General features: G+C 34.2%; 1 protein-coding gene across 1 annotated transcript; it reads left to right on the forward strand.

Moving 5' to 3' along the window:
* The first annotated feature begins 2,011 nt into the window (after positions 1-2,011).
* LOC139897450 (outer envelope protein 39, chloroplastic) lies at positions 2,012-7,080 on the forward strand. The gene is made up of 11 exons (XM_071880148.1): positions 2,012-2,285; positions 2,441-2,507; positions 3,076-3,117; positions 3,250-3,394; positions 3,620-3,778; positions 4,482-4,552; positions 4,638-4,716; positions 4,838-4,953; positions 5,124-5,271; positions 6,258-6,327; positions 6,656-7,080. The coding sequence occupies exons 1-11, from the start codon at positions 2,252-2,254 to the stop codon at positions 6,811-6,813; spliced, it is 1,089 nt and encodes a 362-aa protein (XP_071736249.1). The 5' UTR covers positions 2,012-2,251; the 3' UTR covers positions 6,814-7,080.
* The last annotated feature ends 12,061 nt before the right edge of the window (positions 7,081-19,141 follow it).

Genomic DNA, 19,141 nt, shown 5'->3' on the forward strand with positions numbered 1-19,141 from the left:
CGGGGTCCTGGCGCGCCGCGCCAATAGCTGTGCAACAAAATAATTTTTTTTATGTTATTTTAAGCGGGTTCGAACGTGATTTGGTTTGGGTTGTTACAAGCATATAGTATTATACTGTGTAATGGACCTGTTGTTGATGATCCGTACACGTTGATTTGGTACGGGGCCTCACACAACGGGTGTTTAATACTTCGTAAACATACGCACTCGCCAAGTGTACTTTTAGGGGGTGATATATTACTTGTTAAGTTAGTTACCGGATGCCCACAGATAAGAATATACTTTATCATACTGTTTTGAAATGCTGATTTGAAGCACAGAAATCTCGTGGTCTACATTACATTACTGATTACAAACAAACTATAGCTCACCAACATTCGTGTTGACTTTTTAAGCATGTATTTCTCAGGTGCTTAGACGTTGTTGCTTCTGCTGTTAGACTTGCTGTTATAGTCTTGGTGTTATAGACTTGCTGTTACAGACTCGCTGTGTTAGACTTCCGTTGCATTGTTTAGAGATGTCTCAATCATGGAACTTTTACATTGCATTCACAACTTATCATATTTTCGAACTATGGTTTTGTAATGACCTTTGTGTCACGTACTTATGTTAATGCTTTCTTTTCGTAGAAGCACGTTATCCTTGTAAAACATTTGACGTTGGTAAAGACGTCATCTTTTATAAAACATTTGACGTTGGTAAAAACGTTACCTTTTCATGAATGCAAAACTTGTTTAAAACAGCATATAGTATTATACCGTGTAATGGACCTGTTGTTGATGATCCGTACATGATGGTTTTATACGGGGCGTCACATATATAAAGTGCATGCAAACCCTAGAAATCCTAAACTCACAAACGGGTCGAGCTATACTAAACGGGCCTAACGTAATCTTTATTCTAACAAGCCCTAGTTCTATTAGCAAGTGTCTCATCCCGAAGAGTGACGAGCTCCCTAAACCTCAGCTACTTAACTGCGACTCTGGTTTGAACTTCATCGCTAAGCTACCTCTTTAATGGTGAAGAATATAGTATTTCACATCCGATGCATTTTAACATGGGTTGCATTCTCCAATTTAGCATCAACTCTTTCGATCACCAAAGCTCTAAAAGTCTCTATCATCTCTCCGTTCAAGTTCTTCCAAAGAATTTTAGGTAGGGTGGCCCTCACTCTTGAGTTCGCTGGTCTTTGAAGAACTAAATCCATGAACAACAATTTGCATTGGGAAGAACAAATCAAGGACCTTACAGTGTTCACAAGTCCTAAGGTCTCCCTAACAAAGCAATAAATAGTCAATTTGGGTATTGTGTCCCCCACTATGAAAAGTAGTTAACTAAGCATCCGCCTTCTTAAAGAAAGAATTTGTAACTACTAACGACAAACTTAAGAATTTAGCGACCATTCTCATTTTGTAATCTGTACCCAAAGCCACCGTGGACCCCTCATAATCCTCTGCATCAGTTCCTATATGTCCATTAAGATCCCTTATAAGCGATCAGTGTTCGCTCGGGCACCTCCTCACAACCTCATCTAACTATTCTCAAAAACGTCTCTTTTCTCTTTCTCCTAAACTCACACGAGATGTATAAGCGCTAATGACTATGTAATTCTCCTCCCGAATTATTAACCTAACTGATATAATCATTTCAATAGACCTGCTCATATGTTTATTAAATATTGTATGAATTGAATTCGGTTTGATATTTCATTTTCGGTCAAACCAAATTTAAAATTTTCAAAAACGAAAACTGAATCGAAGAACGGAATTCATATTTAGTTTCAGTATTGCTCGATCCCAATAATTCATATGCACTTTAATTTACTTTAAACGATTGAACACCCTTATTCTAAAATGTTCGAAAATGCAATGTTGAACCGGAACACCACCAACAACGTTTTAAGTCAAAATGTGGACGCTATCGAGGCCAGAACCACACATTGCGTGTGCTCTGATAATTTCGCATTTAAATTGAACAAGAGAAAACAAAGCGTGATCGGCACGTGCAAATATTCCAAAACCAATCAAATGCACAAACAGATAACTTTTTTCTTCACTCACAACTCCCTTTCTCTTTCGGGTGCGCCTATCAGACGCCGGCTTGAGTGTTAAACCTTCCTTTCTTTTCTTATATCATTACCATTTTCGTTGTATTTGATTGAATACGAAGATTAAATAATATTAATTGTTATTGTTTTATTTATTATTGGGGGGATTTTGTGTATTTGAATGGTGGAAGTAATTGCACGACGATGGGAGCTCAAAAGAGCGTCCATGCTGGCAGAGGTTCTTTTTTTTTTCTCGTTACATTTTTCATAATAATCAATAATTGTTTATTTTTTGTTTTTATATGTTAGTTTTAGATTCTTGATTATAACATTGAGTGTATGTATGTTCGATTTTGATTAAGGTTTTGTTTTTTTTATTTCAATTAATTACAGCCAAGATAGATTTCAATGTTGATTTTACACACAGACTTTGTGCTGCTATGATGCTTCATTCTTTCAGGTCTCTTCCATTTTCTCTTTTTCTAAGTTTTATTAAAATGTTAAATGATATCTTAGCCTTAAAAACTGGATTACTGACATTGTGTTAGAAAGGGAACCCTTCTGAAAGTGGCATTTTACAATAATCCATTCATGTTTATAGCCTGATTTATAGTATAAATGAAAGAGATATATACTTGTGTGGCATTCTTAATATAAATTAACAACTAAGGTCACACATGTATGTATCCGTTTTCGTTTTGCCCTTTGCATTTTTGGGTTGCTTAAAATAAGTGATGATATAGGCCCCCATGTATTCCTACATTGGCTGTGTTTAGTATCAATTGATTTATATAGGAGTATATACATATGTAATGTAATGTAATGTGGCTGTAAGATAAAATTGGGTGGCCCAGTTATACACTATTCCAGGATTGATACTTCATAGTATTTTGTCGAGCGTGTGTAACTCAAAGACACCCTAGTTTGTAGTGACTGTAATTAACCAAATTAATATAAATTCAGCTTTTCTTTATGTACCTAACTAATTAGTTGTACTGTTTGTTTTTTTCTTTTTGGTGTATTTTTAGAAATTCAAGCACTGGCAGTCCGCTTTCACTTATTGTAGGAAGGTATGATGTTTCATTATCATTCAACTTCTACTTACTGTTCTGTAAACGAATTTGGCTTGACATTTCTAACATAACATTGCATGCCACGTTTATTATTTATTTATTATAATTATTATTATTTTTTGGCCGCAGTCTTTGCATAAAACACCCCAACTTATTTGGAAAGAGTGAGAAGCTTGATGTATTGTGGGATAAAGGACTTTCAGATTCCAATATACTGATTGCTTATAGGAAGCCTAGGCCAGAATGGCTTGCTCAACATTCTTTTGTTATCCAGGTTTGTTTTAATTTAAAAATCTTTTTATTTGTTATTTTTTACTTATTAGCCAACACCTAGCAACATTACACAATCTGTTAGCTGAGAAGTAGCATAATTATTCTTGTTTTTCAATCAGTTGCGTGAATGGAAAAAAAATGTAACTCCTTATCATTTAACCATGTAATGAAAGATAATAAATAAATTGTAGAAAGTATAAAAAATTTTTTTTTTTTTATTGACTAGCACTCGGTGTCGCCTGAAGTTGGTATACATGGCATTCCTGTTGACAACTTTTCAAAAACGGGGAGTGGAGGTGTGAATCTATGTCGTTTCTCTGTTGGCTTAGACTTAGATGAGCCTGGGAGTTGTAATTGGAGCAGCAAGACTAGTTTAAAGTTTGAGGTAACATGAGTATTTCGAGTATGCTCTGCTCGTGGCTTTTATTTTCTATTTTAACTCGAATCATATCGAGTCTCGTTAAAAGTTCAAACTATTTTATAAAATAGTCAACGATTTAACCTAAAATTATTACCTATAGTTGTTAAAAAAATATGACAAATTGGAAGTGGAAACTATGACCCAAATGATCAAAATGGGTCAATTCAGGTTTTTATCTTGATATTGTTCGGGCTAAATGGGCATAAAATCATAAAACCCTTGAGTTCATGGAACTGATAGGTCTGGGTTGACCTGCTAATACTTTGTTTCGGAGAATGTATTTAATACTTCAATTTTTAATTATGATTACTTCACTTTGTTGTTAAGTTTAATAATCTTATTTCTTTAAATAGTATGATTCAGGAGAGGCTTTGAGCCTTAAAAAAATTCAATCTTACACTTTCACTTTAAGTAAAACAATACTTTTGACGCTACATACTACTGTTAGTACTAGATTTGGGAACAGTTTTTGGGATACTATGAAATCCAAACAGAAACCATCATATATATATATAAGGGGTCAAATCAACCCAATCCATCTCTGACTCGTGTGACTCATTGCCCAACAGGACCCAGAATACAAATAAACTTTGTGTGACCTTTTAAGATTTCTTATTCTACTATATGCACACAAGAGTTTAATAATGTAAGCCATGTTGGCTTGTAGCATGTGCGTCCTATCAATGATGACGGCCGGTCGATAAGTCGAGATCTGCATGGATTTCCAGTGACATCCAGGTATATGAGTATTTGGCTTTTTAAAATGTAATTGAACATGTTTTCATACTTACAGTTACCTTATAATACCTTTTTTTTTATGCAGTGGTAGTGGTCATGATTGCATGGTAGTAGTGAAACAGGAGTCCAGATTCGCAAAGGCAAATGACCTTAGTTTTACTCGGGTTAGTGTTTTTTATTTGTTAAATCAATATTTGGTGTATTTCTTGTGAACTCAATAATGCTTTTCGTTAAATATATGCCATTAGTCACCTTTTCATTATGTGTTATAATAATAATATTCAGTTTAGTCTGCAAATAGAACAAGGAATTCCTCTTTTGTCGAAGTGGTTAATTTTTAACCGTTTCAAGTTCGCTGCTTCTAAGGGACTTAAACTTGGCCCTGGATTTTTCTTGGCAAGGTATCTACTCCATTATTTATTTGACAGTATTTTGTATTGAAGCACACACACACATAGCTTAACAAATTCTTAGAGGAAGCATACTTTGCAAAACTTTTGTTATTCTCTTACATAATACAATAAATTTGATAAATCGAGTTGATGTTTCTGATACGAATGAAATGTGACAGCCTTACAGGTGGTTCAATAGTAGGTGATATAGCTCCTTACCAAGCATTTGCAATCGGTGGAGTTGGTAGTGTGCGAGGATACGGTGAAGGTGCTGTTGGATCCGGTAGGTCTTGTCTGGTTGCTAACACTGAGTTTACATTCCCAATGGTATGTACAAATTTACATATTGCCTATTAGTAGACTTACATTTAATTATTAATTAATTGTTAAATTAGCCTACAAGTACCAAAGAGACATTGACCTAACGGCAAGGTTGGAGAACTCGGATCTCAGAGAGAGATCTCGTTTGGATATTTTTGGGAGATTGGCATCTCGGGAAAATCTCAGGAAGATCTCGGACGTTGACTTACATTGACTTTTTAGGTTTTTTTATTATATATAAAATGAATAAATAAATATATGTATATTTATATACATTTTTACAAGATTTTACAAGAAAATCCCAGAAATGAGCGAGAAAATCCGAGAAATGAGCGAGAAAATCCGAAAAATCGTGGCTTGACCAAGTTTGACCCCGTTGACCGAGAAATCTCAGGGGATGGACATCTCGTCTCGGCTGCCTCCCAAAAACGAGATCGCGGGGGGAAATAACGAGATTTACAACACTGCCTAACGGTATCATGGTGACATGTCTAACCATGAGTTTGGGCCTTGGGGGTTCAAGTCCCAGTCATTGTGCAAGTTCTTCTAGAATATTCAATTTGACCGCTACAAAAGAAACTAGTTTACACAATATGTCCTAAATAAATATCATCTTTAATATGATAATATGGTAATTTTAGGGTTACAATTGAGGCTTTATTTTTACCATTTTTTGTAAGACTACAATTAAATATTTTTTTATCGTTTATCAAGCATATCTCATACCAAGATGTTTATTGGTTATTAAAGTTTGTTTTGGTTTTACCAATTGCAACTACAACGTCCGGGAGGTGCTTTACGTATGACTCGATATATTCAGTGCCACCAACAATGCGCTACTGAGTTACAAAAAAAGATATTAAGCCGACAATATTTCTTTATTCTGTCCTTGACCTTGTTTAGGGCAATTTTAGATATATAATCAATAGTTAACCATTTATGTTGAACTAAATAACAAGGAGTTAGTATTTCATAATTTTTTGTGTCACCAGAATGAGATGCTTGATGGAGCCCTATTCTTTGATTGTGGAACTGATTTGGGTTCTGGTCGCTTTGTTCCAGGTTAGTTTCCCATTTCCTGTATTTATATTATCATATATCATATATATTTTCATCATATTACTAGCCATTACTTGAGATCAGTAACCTACTATTGAAATGCAAGTTTCTTTTATTTTCTTCTTATACATATATTATATAAAGGGCCTTTCAAACATTTTAGCAATAGACATCTTTACTTAAAACTATGTACATGTCCAATGTTACATTTTTTGTTGACATATCAACCCTTTTTTTTTTTTTTTGTAATTTTCAAGTTATAGTTGGATCTGTTAAATCAAAATTAACAATGCAAAAACTAATGTAACAATAAATTAAACTATTATTATAGGAAACCCGGGGTTAAGACATGGTAAACCAGGAGCTGGAGTTGGTGTTGGATATGGAGTTCGGGTCAAGTTCCCAATGGGCCACTTTCAGGTGGACTGTGCTCTCAATGCCTATCAACAAAAGACCATCTATTTTGGCTTCAGCAATGTTTCTTCTTAATTCAGTGACCTTTTTAAAGCCTTTGGTTCATTAATGATCATTTCATTGTGGTCATATTTTGGAATATTGGTCAAAGTCAACGAACTTTCTTTGGAACCATACACGAGTTTGAGTAAAATTTTACTGTAAATACAACATTTATTTGCTAACTGTTACATATTAATTTACAAAAAGAAAGAGTTGTTGGTCATTTACATTTCCATTTAGATTGTATATATGTTAGTAGTGAAAATTTAAAAAATATACATATTATTTTTTTATACAAAATAGTTGGATGTTTCAGGTGTAATATTTCTATCATCATTATAATTTTTTACCTGGATATTATGTTTACTTGTTTAGTGCTCCTTTATTTTGTTGAAATTAATGAACATATTTAAACACTCCGTATTTATTTGCTAAAAGATTAAAATTTTGAAATTCCTATAATACAGTAATAGTGAAGGGTTGATGAATAGTAGATAGACCACTTAAAACGGTAACAAACGAATACCAGAAAGCAACACAAATTATTATTTTTATGCTGCCACGTGCGTGTTGCACCTCTGTTTTACGAACAACTATGTTTTACGAATTCTCGACCTCCCCGCGTATATTGGTTTACCAAATAGCTTCGAGCCATTAAGTTCAACAATGACTTTCTGAGCATCCGCAACTTCAAGATAGGTAACGAAAGAGTACCTCCGATGGGACAGCATTTGATTTCCGAAAAGATGCCGCACTTCCCAAAAATCGACTCCATCATATACCGAGTAAACAGACTTGTTGATTCTTCCAATAGAAACCGTACGGTTGTGAAGCGCTGACTGCCATCCATCATTGTGGCCATCGTTACGTGAATCGCCATTATTTCCTGAATGACAATTAGCCAAACAGTTACTTCCGATTTTACGATTTGACCTCAAGACCCCGGGAGGAGAATAATCTTCGGAGGATAGAGGAAATAGGGCACCCACCTACAGACATATATGTACACTCAAAGGACTTGAAAGACATGAATACACGTTAAATCAAAGGAAATAACTATTAACCAACTCCAGTTCAATTGCTGAGCGCATCATTTCTTCCATTTAGATCCATATGTCATTGTTGCAATTCAATCAATTTGTGCTTTGCGCTTTTAGAGATCCATTCATTAGTTTTGATATGGATTCATTGACTAATGTTGGACCCTTCAAGAACTTATTTCAAAAAACCTTTTGGTTAAATTAAATTTCCGATAATCCACTCTATTTTTTTTAACGGCGAATTTGCATCAGTGGATCATTTATTTCAACGACCCTCATCATTTGCACCCACACACGCCAGAAGGAAACTCCTACCCTGGTTGCTTGTGTTGGAGTATGATACAAATTCAAAGCGAACGGAAGCATTTTTAAAATATTACAAAATCATACTCTTTCACGGATCATTGTACAAAACTTTAGTAAACAAAACAAATTAATGAAACCGAACAAGAGAAGATTAGAATACAACCTTTGTAGCCTTCTGAAGATCGAATTTGAAAACCCAAAGAAGAGTTCCTCTAAACGGTAGACACCCAAAGTTCCAACCTTGCTTCGATCTATACCTTCTACTTAACGGATCTTTTCTTCTTCCTTATTTCCACCAAAACCGAACCCAATTATATATTTCAAGTATTTTGATTACTTGAAAATGAGAAAGAGAAATAGCATTTTTGTATGTGTGTTTTGTATCTTTTGTAACCTTATATTTCCAATACCAAAACTTGGTATTATATATTACATAATTGATACAATAATACATCTAGTACAAATATAATAAATAAAGATTTGGAATGATTTGCAAAATCAAATCTTTATATAAAATATAAATCAAATCATATTTTATAAATCAAATCAAATCTTATATCTTATATAAAATATGATTTGCAAAATCTAATCAAATCTCTACATATTTAGATTTGTAAGTATATGTATACACATAAAAAAAACTTACTTAATTTATTAAACCATTAACTAATGATTAATAAATTAATTTCCGATTAGAAGGTATATCAAACAATTTACGATTGACCTTTGTGTGTGACCGAATAGGATAAATGGACTTTTATTATTTAATGTCATGGGCATATCTTCGGAATATATGTACCACGGTCAAACCACAGTCGAACCGTAGCCAACCCGAGAACATATTTCCAACAGATTCCCACTTGCACTGACATTAATAATATTGGTATGTCTTAAAAGACACACCATGTGTAACAACTAGTCTGCTAGGTTACACTCCTATATTTTGATTTATATCAATCATCCTTTTGCTCAAGATATCTATATGAACGTGTGACATGGTTAAGTGTCAATCATCATCGTTCAAGATTATGTTTCCCGATAGAGATTTGTGGTGATCAAATAGTGTGCAATTGCATTAATTCAGTCGTAGCATGGCCATGCATTTAATTCAGCACAAATCAACGAGGGGCCCAGAGATATCGCTTAAACTCGCTTAAAGAAGAAGGAACAAATTGCTTCAACTGTATAGACATCCACCACATTCCATGATATACCCAATCTGCTCCCTTATGACCAGTATTTACGCACAGCCTTAGAAACAGGTCTAAGTATAACAGAGTTTGTGTCAGGATTTCTCATACATATCCACTCTAGGATAAATGATGTTGCCATCTTAGAGCTTACCTTTTGACTTAAAACGATGAAGTAATGTCTAAGTGTGGTCATTCCAGAACCTTGAATCAACTATCAAGTTCCTCATGAATGTTATAACGACCCTCATTTTTTCATTCTATATTTTTCCAATATTAAATGCCCAAACAATATAATTAAACTTAACGATTAAACTTTAATCAATAATTGTTAAGAGTTACGAATTATAAAACATAATAATTAACTTTGTGTAATAAACGACAAGTTAATAAAAGATAAAAATAATGAGCTAATAAACTTTCGTGAACAAAATATAATACTCTAAAACTTGTAGCCTTTAAACAATTTAATTGGAACCTTTAATGAGCCATTTAAGCTAATCTAAAGTACAAGGACTAAAACGAAAAAGTTCCAAACCCTTCCATGCAAACTCTAGCCGAAAATTTAAAGGGGAAAATTACCCTTTTGCCCTCAAAATTTTGGCCCACTTTACCTTCCATGTAAACCATAACTTGTTCTCAAAGTATTCCCATTAAACCCTAATTCTAGTATTCTCTAATCTCACCTATAAATAGAGACCTAGGCTTAAACTTTTCATCCACCAAAACATATTTACAATTCTCTCTCAAAGTCACAAAAGCCTCTCTCCCCCTCTCTCTTGGTTTCGGCTAAAAACACCCCAACACCACCATCACCAACTTCAAGTGGTCTTCAAGCAATCTCCAAGAGATCTTCATCGTGTTCTTCGCGTTCTTCGTGATCTTCAAGGTGTTCTTAAGTTTCAAGTGCTTTTGATCTTCATCTTCAAGCAATCTTCATCTTTTTCTTGTTAATCTTCAACAAGGTAAAAAACCCTAAATCTAAACTTTTAAAGTCTATCTTTTGATTCAAGTTTATGTTCATGTTCTTGCTCTTATTCATAAACATACAAAGTTGTTCATGTAAAAAAAATATAAAAAAACATATACATATACATATACCATACGGTTATAAAAAAAAAGAGGGGAAACGGTTTGATCTTTAAAACTCTAAAAGATTAACAAAGATTGTGTTAGAGTTTAAGAATGGTAACAAGTATATATACATACCATATATATATATATATATATATATATATATATATATATATATATATATATATATATATATATATATATATATATATATATATATATATATATATATATATATATATATAGTGACCCGAACTTTTCTGAACCTTTCTATGATTATATGTTTAATGAAAACTATATTTACATGATTAAATGTTTCCAACATGTTAAGTAATCAAACTTGTTAAGACTTGGTTAATTGAAACGGAAATTTTGTAAACGTCTGATTACCCAGTTTGACCAATGATTCACGAACGCTATAAGTTGTATATGACATGATGATACATAAATGAATAAATATATATGTTTAACATGATATAATGATCATCAAGTATCTCATTAAAAATAGTAACAATAAGTTATATACTTAAAAAGGAGACTATTGACGTATGAAACTCGAAACGATACATATAACGATTATCGTTATAACCACGTCTTACTAAATATATATGAAGCATATTAATACATTGTTATATTATATATAACATGATAATATGATAATTAAATATATCATTAAGTGTATTAACAATGAACTACATAAGTAAAAACAAGACTACTAACTTAAGGATTTCGAAACGAGACATATATGTAACGATTATCGTTGTAACGACATTTAAATGTATATATCATATTAAGATATATTAATATATCATAATATCATGATAATATAATAATTTAAAATCTCATTTGATATTATAAACTTTGGGTTAACAACATTTAACAAGATCGTTAACCTAAAGGTCTCAAAACAACACTTACATGTAACGACTAACGATGACTTAACGACTCAGTTAAAATGTATATACATGTAGTATTTTAATATGTATTCATACACTTTTGAAAGACTTCAAGACACTTATCAAAATACTTCTACTTAACAAAAATGCTTACAATTACATCCTCGTTCAATTTCATCAACAATTCTACTCGTATGCACCCGTATTCGTACTCGTACAATACACAGCTTTTAGATGTATGTACTATTGGTATATATACTCCAATGATCAGCTCTTAGCAGCCTATGTGAGTCATCTAACACATGTGGGAACCATCATTTGGCAACTAGCATGAAATATCTCATAAAATTACAAAAATATGAGTAATCATTCATGACTTATTTACATGAAAACAAAATTACATATCCTTTATATCTAATCCATACACCAACGACCAAAAACACCTACAAATACTTTCATTCTTCAATTTTCTTCATCTAATTGATCTCTCTCAAGTTCTAACTTCAAGTTCTAAGTGTTCTTCATAAATTCTACAAGTTCTAGTTACATAAAATCAAGAATACTTTCAAGTTTGCTAGCTCACTTCCAATCTTGTAAGGTGATCATCCAACCTCAAGAAATCTTTGTTTCTTACACTAGGTTATCATTCTAATACAAGGTAATAATCATATTCAAACTTTGGTTCAATTTCTATAACTATAACAATCTTATTTCAAGTGATGATCTTACTTGAACTTGTTTTCGTGTCATGATTCTGCTTCAAGAACTTCGAGCCATCTAAGGATCCGTTGAAGCTAGATCCATTTTTATCTTTTCCAGTAGGTTTATCCAAGGAACTTAAGGTAGTAATGATGTTCATAACATCATTCGATTCATACATAAAAAGCTATCATATTCGAAGTGGTAAACTAGTAATCACTAGAACATAGTTTAGTTAATTCTAAACTTGTTCGCAAATAAAGTTAATCCTTCTAACTACACTTTTAAAATCAACTATACACATGATCTATATCTATATGATATGCTAACTTAATGATTTAAAACCCGGAAACACGATAAACACCATAAAACCGGATTTACGCCGTCGTAGTTACAATCGGGGGCTGTTTTGGTTTGGATAATTAAAAACTATGAAAAAACTTTGATTTAAAAGCTATACTTCTGGGAAAATGATTTTTCTTATGAACATGAAACAATATCCAAAAATCATGGTTAAACTCAAAGTGAAAGTATGTTTTTCAAAACAGTCATCAAGATGTCGTTCTTTCGACAAAAATGACTACCTCTTTCAAAAACGACTTGTAACTTGAATTTCCGACTATAAACCTATACCTTTTCTGTTTAGTTTCATAAATTCAAGTTCAATACGAAACCGTGGCCGCTTAAATCACTCAAAACGGATTAGAAACGAAGAAATGGCGGGCAAAATAAAATTGGTAAAAACTACTCATTTTAGCTACGTGAAAATTGTTAACAAATCTATTCCAACCATAACTTAATCAACTTGTATTGTATATTATGTAATCTTGAGATACCATAGACACGTATACAATGTTTCGACCTATCATGTCGACACATCTATATATATTTCGGAACAACCATAGACACTCTATATGTGAATGTTGGAGTTAGCTATACAGGGTTGAGGTTGATTCCAAAATATATATAGTTTGAGCTGTGATCAATACTGAGATATGTATACACTGGGTCGTGGATTGATTCAAGATAATATATATCGATTTATTTCTGTACATCTAACTGTGGACAACTAGTTGTAGGTTACTAACGAGGACAGCTGACTTAATAAACTTAAAACATCAAAATGTATTAAAAGTGTTGTAAATATATTTTGAACATACTTTGATATATATGTACATATTTGTTATAGGTTCGTGAATCGACCAGTGGCCAAGTCTTACTTCCCGACGAAGTAAAAAATCTGTGAAAGTGAGTTATAGTCCCACTTTTAAAATCTAATATTTTTGGGATGAGAATACATGCAGGTTTTATAAATGATTTACAAAATAGACACAAGTACGTGAAACTACATTATATGGTTGAATTATCGAAATCGAATATGCCCCTTTTTATTAAGTCTGGTAATCTAAGAATTAGGGAACAGACACCCTAATTGACGCGAATCCTAAAGATAGATCTATTGGGCCTAACAAACCCCATCCAAAGTACCGGATGCTTTAGTACTTCGAAATTTATATCATATCCGAAGGGTGTCCCGTAATGATGGGGATATTCTTATATATGCATCTTGTTAATGTCGGTTACTAGGTGTTCACCATATGAATGATTTTTATCTCTATGTATGGGATGTGTATTGAAATATGAAATCTTGTGGTCTATTATTATGATTTGATAATATATAGGTTAAACCTATAACTCACCAACATTTTTGTTGACGTTTTAAGCATGTTTATTCTCAGGTGATTATTAAGAGCTTCCACTGTCGCATACTTAAATAAGGACGAGATTTGGAGTCCATGCTTGTATGATATTGTGTAAAAACTGCATTCAAGAAACTTATTTCGTTGTAACATATTTGTATTGTAAACCATTATGTAATGGTCGCGTGTAAACAGGATATTTTAGATTATCATTATTTGATAATCTACGTAAAGCTTTTTAAACCTTTATTGATGAAATAAAGGTTATGGTTTGTTTTAAAATGAATGCAGTCTTTGAAAAATGTCTCATATAGAGGTCAAAACCTCGCAACGAAATCAATTAATATGGAACGTTTTTAATCAATAAGAACGGGACATTTCAGTTGGTATCCGAGCGTTGGTCTTAGAGAACCAGAATTTTGCATTAGTGTGTCTTATCGAGTTTGTTAGGATGCATTAGTGAGTCTGGACTTCGAACGTGTTTACTTGAAAAATGATTGCTTAACAAATTTTGTTGGAAACTATATATTTTTAACATGTGAATATTATGTGATATATTAATCTTTTAATGTGTTTGATATTATGTGATAGATGTCTACCTCTAGAACAAGTCCCATTGACTCACCTAATAATAATGAAGAGTCAAATGTAAATTGGAATGATTCGTGGACTGATTCACAAGTTCCCGAAGAGGAACCGGAAGAAGAGTCAGAACCGGAAGAAGAATCGGAACCGGAAGAATAATCGGAACCGGAAGAAGAAATAGAACTAGTGGGGGAAATAATAAAACGATTAAGTAGAAGAAAATCCTCAACCAATCGACCAAAGTTAATTATGGTCAATGGTGTTTCCGCCAAGGAAGCAAAGTATTGGGAGGATTACCAATTCTCCGATGAATCGGATCCCGACAAGGATTCCGATGATGTTATAGAAATTACTCCAATACAATTTAATAAGGCAAAAGAGAACAATAAGAGAAAGGGCATAAAAATAGAGAAATTTGATTCCAAACCCGATGAACTTTATATGTATCGTCAACATCCGTATTTCTTAAGTTGTGACAATAACCTGGGAACCTCTAAACCACCAGGTTTTTCTAAACCAATGTGGAAAACGACGGCTCGTATTAGGGGAACATCATATATCCCTAGAAACTTGGCAAAACGAACCAAAACCGAAGAAGAAGAAACGAGCGAGTCGGAATAAGATAGTTGTATTCGTGTGGTGTAATATATGTAATATAGTGTGCTTATGCTTTATGATATATGTAAAAATTGCTTGTATTAATAAGTATTTTTTTTTATGAATCTAACTCTTGTCTATTTTACAGTATAAAAACACAAAATGGATAGACAACCTAATATTTTAAGAGACCTACCCGGAGACATGATTGATGAAATCTTGTCTAGAGTCGGTCAGAATTCCTCGGCACAACTATTTAAGGCGAGATCAGTTTGTAAGACATTCGAAGAACGTTCCAAGAATGCCTTGGTTTATAAAAGGCTTTCGTTCGAAAGATGGGGGATATCACATTGGGAAATCTATAAGTTACGATGTGTTTACTTTGACGCATATATTGCAGGGAACCCAAATGCTATTTTACGCAACGGGTTAAGAAATTATTTTGACTCAATATATCCGAATATAGGACTTCGTGATTTAGAAAAAGCGGCTAACATGAAACATAAAGAAGCATGTTATGCTTACGGATTAGTAATGTTCGCTTTTCACCAAAGTGAGAACAAGAACATCGGGCTACAACTATTAAACAAAACGTTCCCACAAGTGACGGAGTCGGTAATTGGGGTAAGAAATGAGGTTTTTAGATTGTTACAGGACTGTTGGACAATACGTAACCCTCACCCCTTTGACGATGTTACAATACGCTGTCTTATCAATGGCCATAACGGTTATGTTCCACAAGACCAAGGATGGGAAGTAGTCCTAGTAAAACCAGAATGCATGACTTGTTTCTGGACGTATGAATTACGTGTCTTTATTGCCTTTGCTGAACGACTTGTGTACTAGCTAGAATTATCTTCACAACCATCTTGTATCAAATTTATTGTGTGCTATATTTCATGCTATATGTAAAATAAGTGGTATTGTAAGTTTGTAAAATATTGTGTAAAAGTTTGAACGCAAAATATTATTATAATCAGTTTTTCATATAGAATTGTAGTAGTTGAATTGTATATTAGCTACTAAGTATGAACTTAACGGGTAGGTACTACCCGAATTTAAACTTATAAAACGCTAATATGAAGAAAAAGCTTTTATAAATGAGTTCATATTATGCTACGAGATACTATTGACTACTCTTAATATTCTGTATGATTAACTTGTTTCATTTGACTATTTTGAAGGAAATGGCACCAACTACTCGACACACCTTGAATATGAGCGAAGAGGAATTTCGTGCCTTTCTTGCTTCAAACATAGCCGCAGTACAGGCTGCGCTACATACCAACAATAACCTTGGATCTAGCAGTACAGGAAATCGTGTAGGATGCACCTACAAAGAATTCACTACCTGCAAACCTTTGGAATTTGATGGAACCGAAGGACCGATCGGATTGAAACGGTGGACCGAGAAGGTCGAATCGGTGTTTGCCATAAGTAAGTGTACTGAAGAGGACAAAGTGAAGTACGCTACGCATACCTTCACAGGTACTGCATTAACATGGTGGAATACCTATCTAGAGCAAGTGGGACAAGATGATGCTTATGCACTACCATGGTCAACATTCAAGCACTTGATGAATGAGAAGTACCGTCCCAGAACCGAGGTCAATAAGCTCAAGACAGAACTTAGAGGGTTACGAACCCAAGGATTTGATATTACCACGTACGAAAGACGATTCACAGAATTGTGCCTATTGTGTCCGAGAGCGTTCTAAGATAAGGAAGAGAAGATCGACGCGTTTGTGAAAGGATTACCGGAAAGAATCCAAAAAGATATAAGTTCACACGAGCCCGCCTCCATACAACAAGCATGTAGAATGGCTCACAAACTAGTGAACCAGATTGAGGGAAGAATTAAAGAACATGCGGCTGAAGAGGCCAATGTGAAGCAAGTCAAAAGAAAGTGGGAGGAAAACGGTGATAATAATCACCAATACAACAACAACAGCAATTACAACAATAATCGCAACAACTATCCCAACAATCGCAACATCAATCGCAACTACAACAAATGGCCCAACAACAACAACAACAACAACCACAACAACAACAACAACAACAACAACAACAACAACAACAACAACAACAACAACAACTACAACAATCATCCCAACAACAATAACAACCGCAACAACAACAACAACAATCAGTAGCAGCTATGCCAAAGGTGTGAAAAGTATCACTCGGGGTTCTGCACCAAATTTTGCAAAAAGTGTAAAAGAAATGGTCATAGCGCGGCGTAGTGTGAGGTCTATGGACCAGGGGTTAGCAGAACGAAAGGAACAAATGGTGTCGGAACGAGTAATGGCGGAGCAAGTAGTGTCGGAGCAAGTTATGCCAATGTAGTTTGTTATAAATGTGGAAAACCGGGCCACATTATTAGAAATTGTCCGAACCAGGAGAACACCAATGGACATGGCCGCGGAAGAGTTTTCAATATTAATGCGACAGAGGCACAGGAAGACCGGGAGCTTGTTACGGGTACGTTTCTTATTGACAACAAATCTGCTTACGTTTTATTTGAATCGGGTGCGGATAGAAGCTATATGAGTAGAGATTTTTGTGCTAAATTAAGTTGTCCATTGACGCCGTTGGATAGTAAATTTTTACTTGAATTAGCAAAAGGTAATTTAATTTCAGCAGATTATATATGCCGGAATCGAGAAATTAAACTGGGTAGCGAAATATTTAAGATTGATTTGATACTAGTAGAGTTAGGGAGTTTTGATGTAATAGTTGGCATGGACTGGCTGAAGAAGGTGAAAGCAGAGATCGTATGTTATAAAAATGCAATTCGCATTGTACGAGAAGAAGGAGAACCCTTAATGGTGTACGGAGAAAAGGGCAACACGAAGCTACATCTTATTAGTAATTTGAAGGCACAAAAACTAATAAGAAAAGGTTGCTATGCTGTTCTAGCACACGTCAAGAAAGTACAAACTGAAGAAAAGAGCATCACTGATGTTTTTATCGCAAAAGAATTTCCCGATGTATTTCCGAAAGAATTACCGGGACTACCTCCACAACGATCTGTTGAATTTCAAATAGATCTTGTACCAGGAGCTGCACCAATAGCTCGTGCTCCTTATAGACTCGCACCCAGCGAGATGAAAGAACTGCAAAGCCAACTGCAAGAACTATTAGAACGTGGTTTCATTCGACCAAGCACATCACCATGGGGAGCTCCTGTTTTGTTTGTCAAGAAGAAAGATGGTACATTTAGGTTGTGTATTGACTACAGAGAGTTGAACAAACTTACCATTAAAAACCGTTATCCACTGCCGAGAATTGACGACTTATTTGATCAACTACAAGGCTCGTCGGTTTATTCGAAGATCGATTTACGTTCTGGATATCATCAAATGCGAGTAAAGGAGGATGATATTCTAAAAACTGCTTTTAGGACGCGTTATGGTCATTACGAGTTTATGGTTATGCCGTTTGGATTGACTAACGCACCAGCGGTGTTCATGAACCTTATGAACTGAGTGTGTGGGCCATATCTTGACAAGTTTGTCATTGTTTTCATCGATGACATACTTATTACTCAAAGAATGATCAAGAGCACGAAGAACATTTGAGAAAAGTGCTAGAAGTATTGAGGAAAGAAAAACTGTACGCTAAGTTTTCAAAGTGTGCATTTTGGTTGAAAGAAGTTCAATTCCTCGGTCACATAGTGAACAAAGAAGGTATCCAGGTAGACCCGACAAAGATCGAAACCGTTGAAAAGTGGGAAACCCCAAAACTCCGAAGCATATACGTCAATTTTTAGGATTGGCTGGTTACTACAGAAGATTCATCCAAGATTTCTCCAAAATAGCAAAACCCTTAACTGCATTAACGCATAAAGGGAAGAAATTTGAATGGTAGGATGAACAAGAGAAGGCGTTTCAGTTATTGAAGAAAAAGCTTACTACGGCACCTATATTGTCATTGACTGAAGGGAATGATGATTTTGTGATATATTGTGACGCCTCAAAGCAAGGTCTCGGTTGTGTATTAATGCAACGAACGAAGGTAATTGCTTATGCGTCTAGACAATTGAAGATTCATTAGCAAAACTATACGACGCATGATTTGGAATTAGGCGCGGTTGTTTTTTCATTAAAGACTTGGAGGCACTACTTATATGGGGTCAAAAGTATTATATATACCGACCACAAAAGTCTTCAACACATATTTAATCAGAAACAAATGAACATGAGGCAGCGTAGGTGGATTGAATTGTTGAATGATTACGACTTTGAGATTCGTTACCACCCGAGGAAGGT

Source organism: Rutidosis leptorrhynchoides, chromosome 3, assembly GCF_046630445.1.
Source record: "Rutidosis leptorrhynchoides isolate AG116_Rl617_1_P2 chromosome 3, CSIRO_AGI_Rlap_v1, whole genome shotgun sequence".
Lineage (NCBI taxonomy): Eukaryota > Viridiplantae > Streptophyta > Magnoliopsida > Asterales > Asteraceae > Rutidosis > Rutidosis leptorrhynchoides.

Bases quoted from the DNA above. Each gene is read 5' to 3' on its own strand.
- LOC139897450 (XM_071880148.1), top strand. From the start codon at position 2,252: ATGGGAGCTCAAAAGAGCGTCCATGCTGGCAGAG. The intron at 3,395-3,619 runs GTTTGTTTTAAT...TTTATTGACTAG, and splicing joins AACATTCTTTTGTTATCCAG to CACTCGGTGTCGCCTGAAGT. The intron at 4,717-4,837 runs GTTAGTGTTTTT...AATAATATTCAG, and splicing joins ATGACCTTAGTTTTACTCGG to TTTAGTCTGCAAATAGAACA.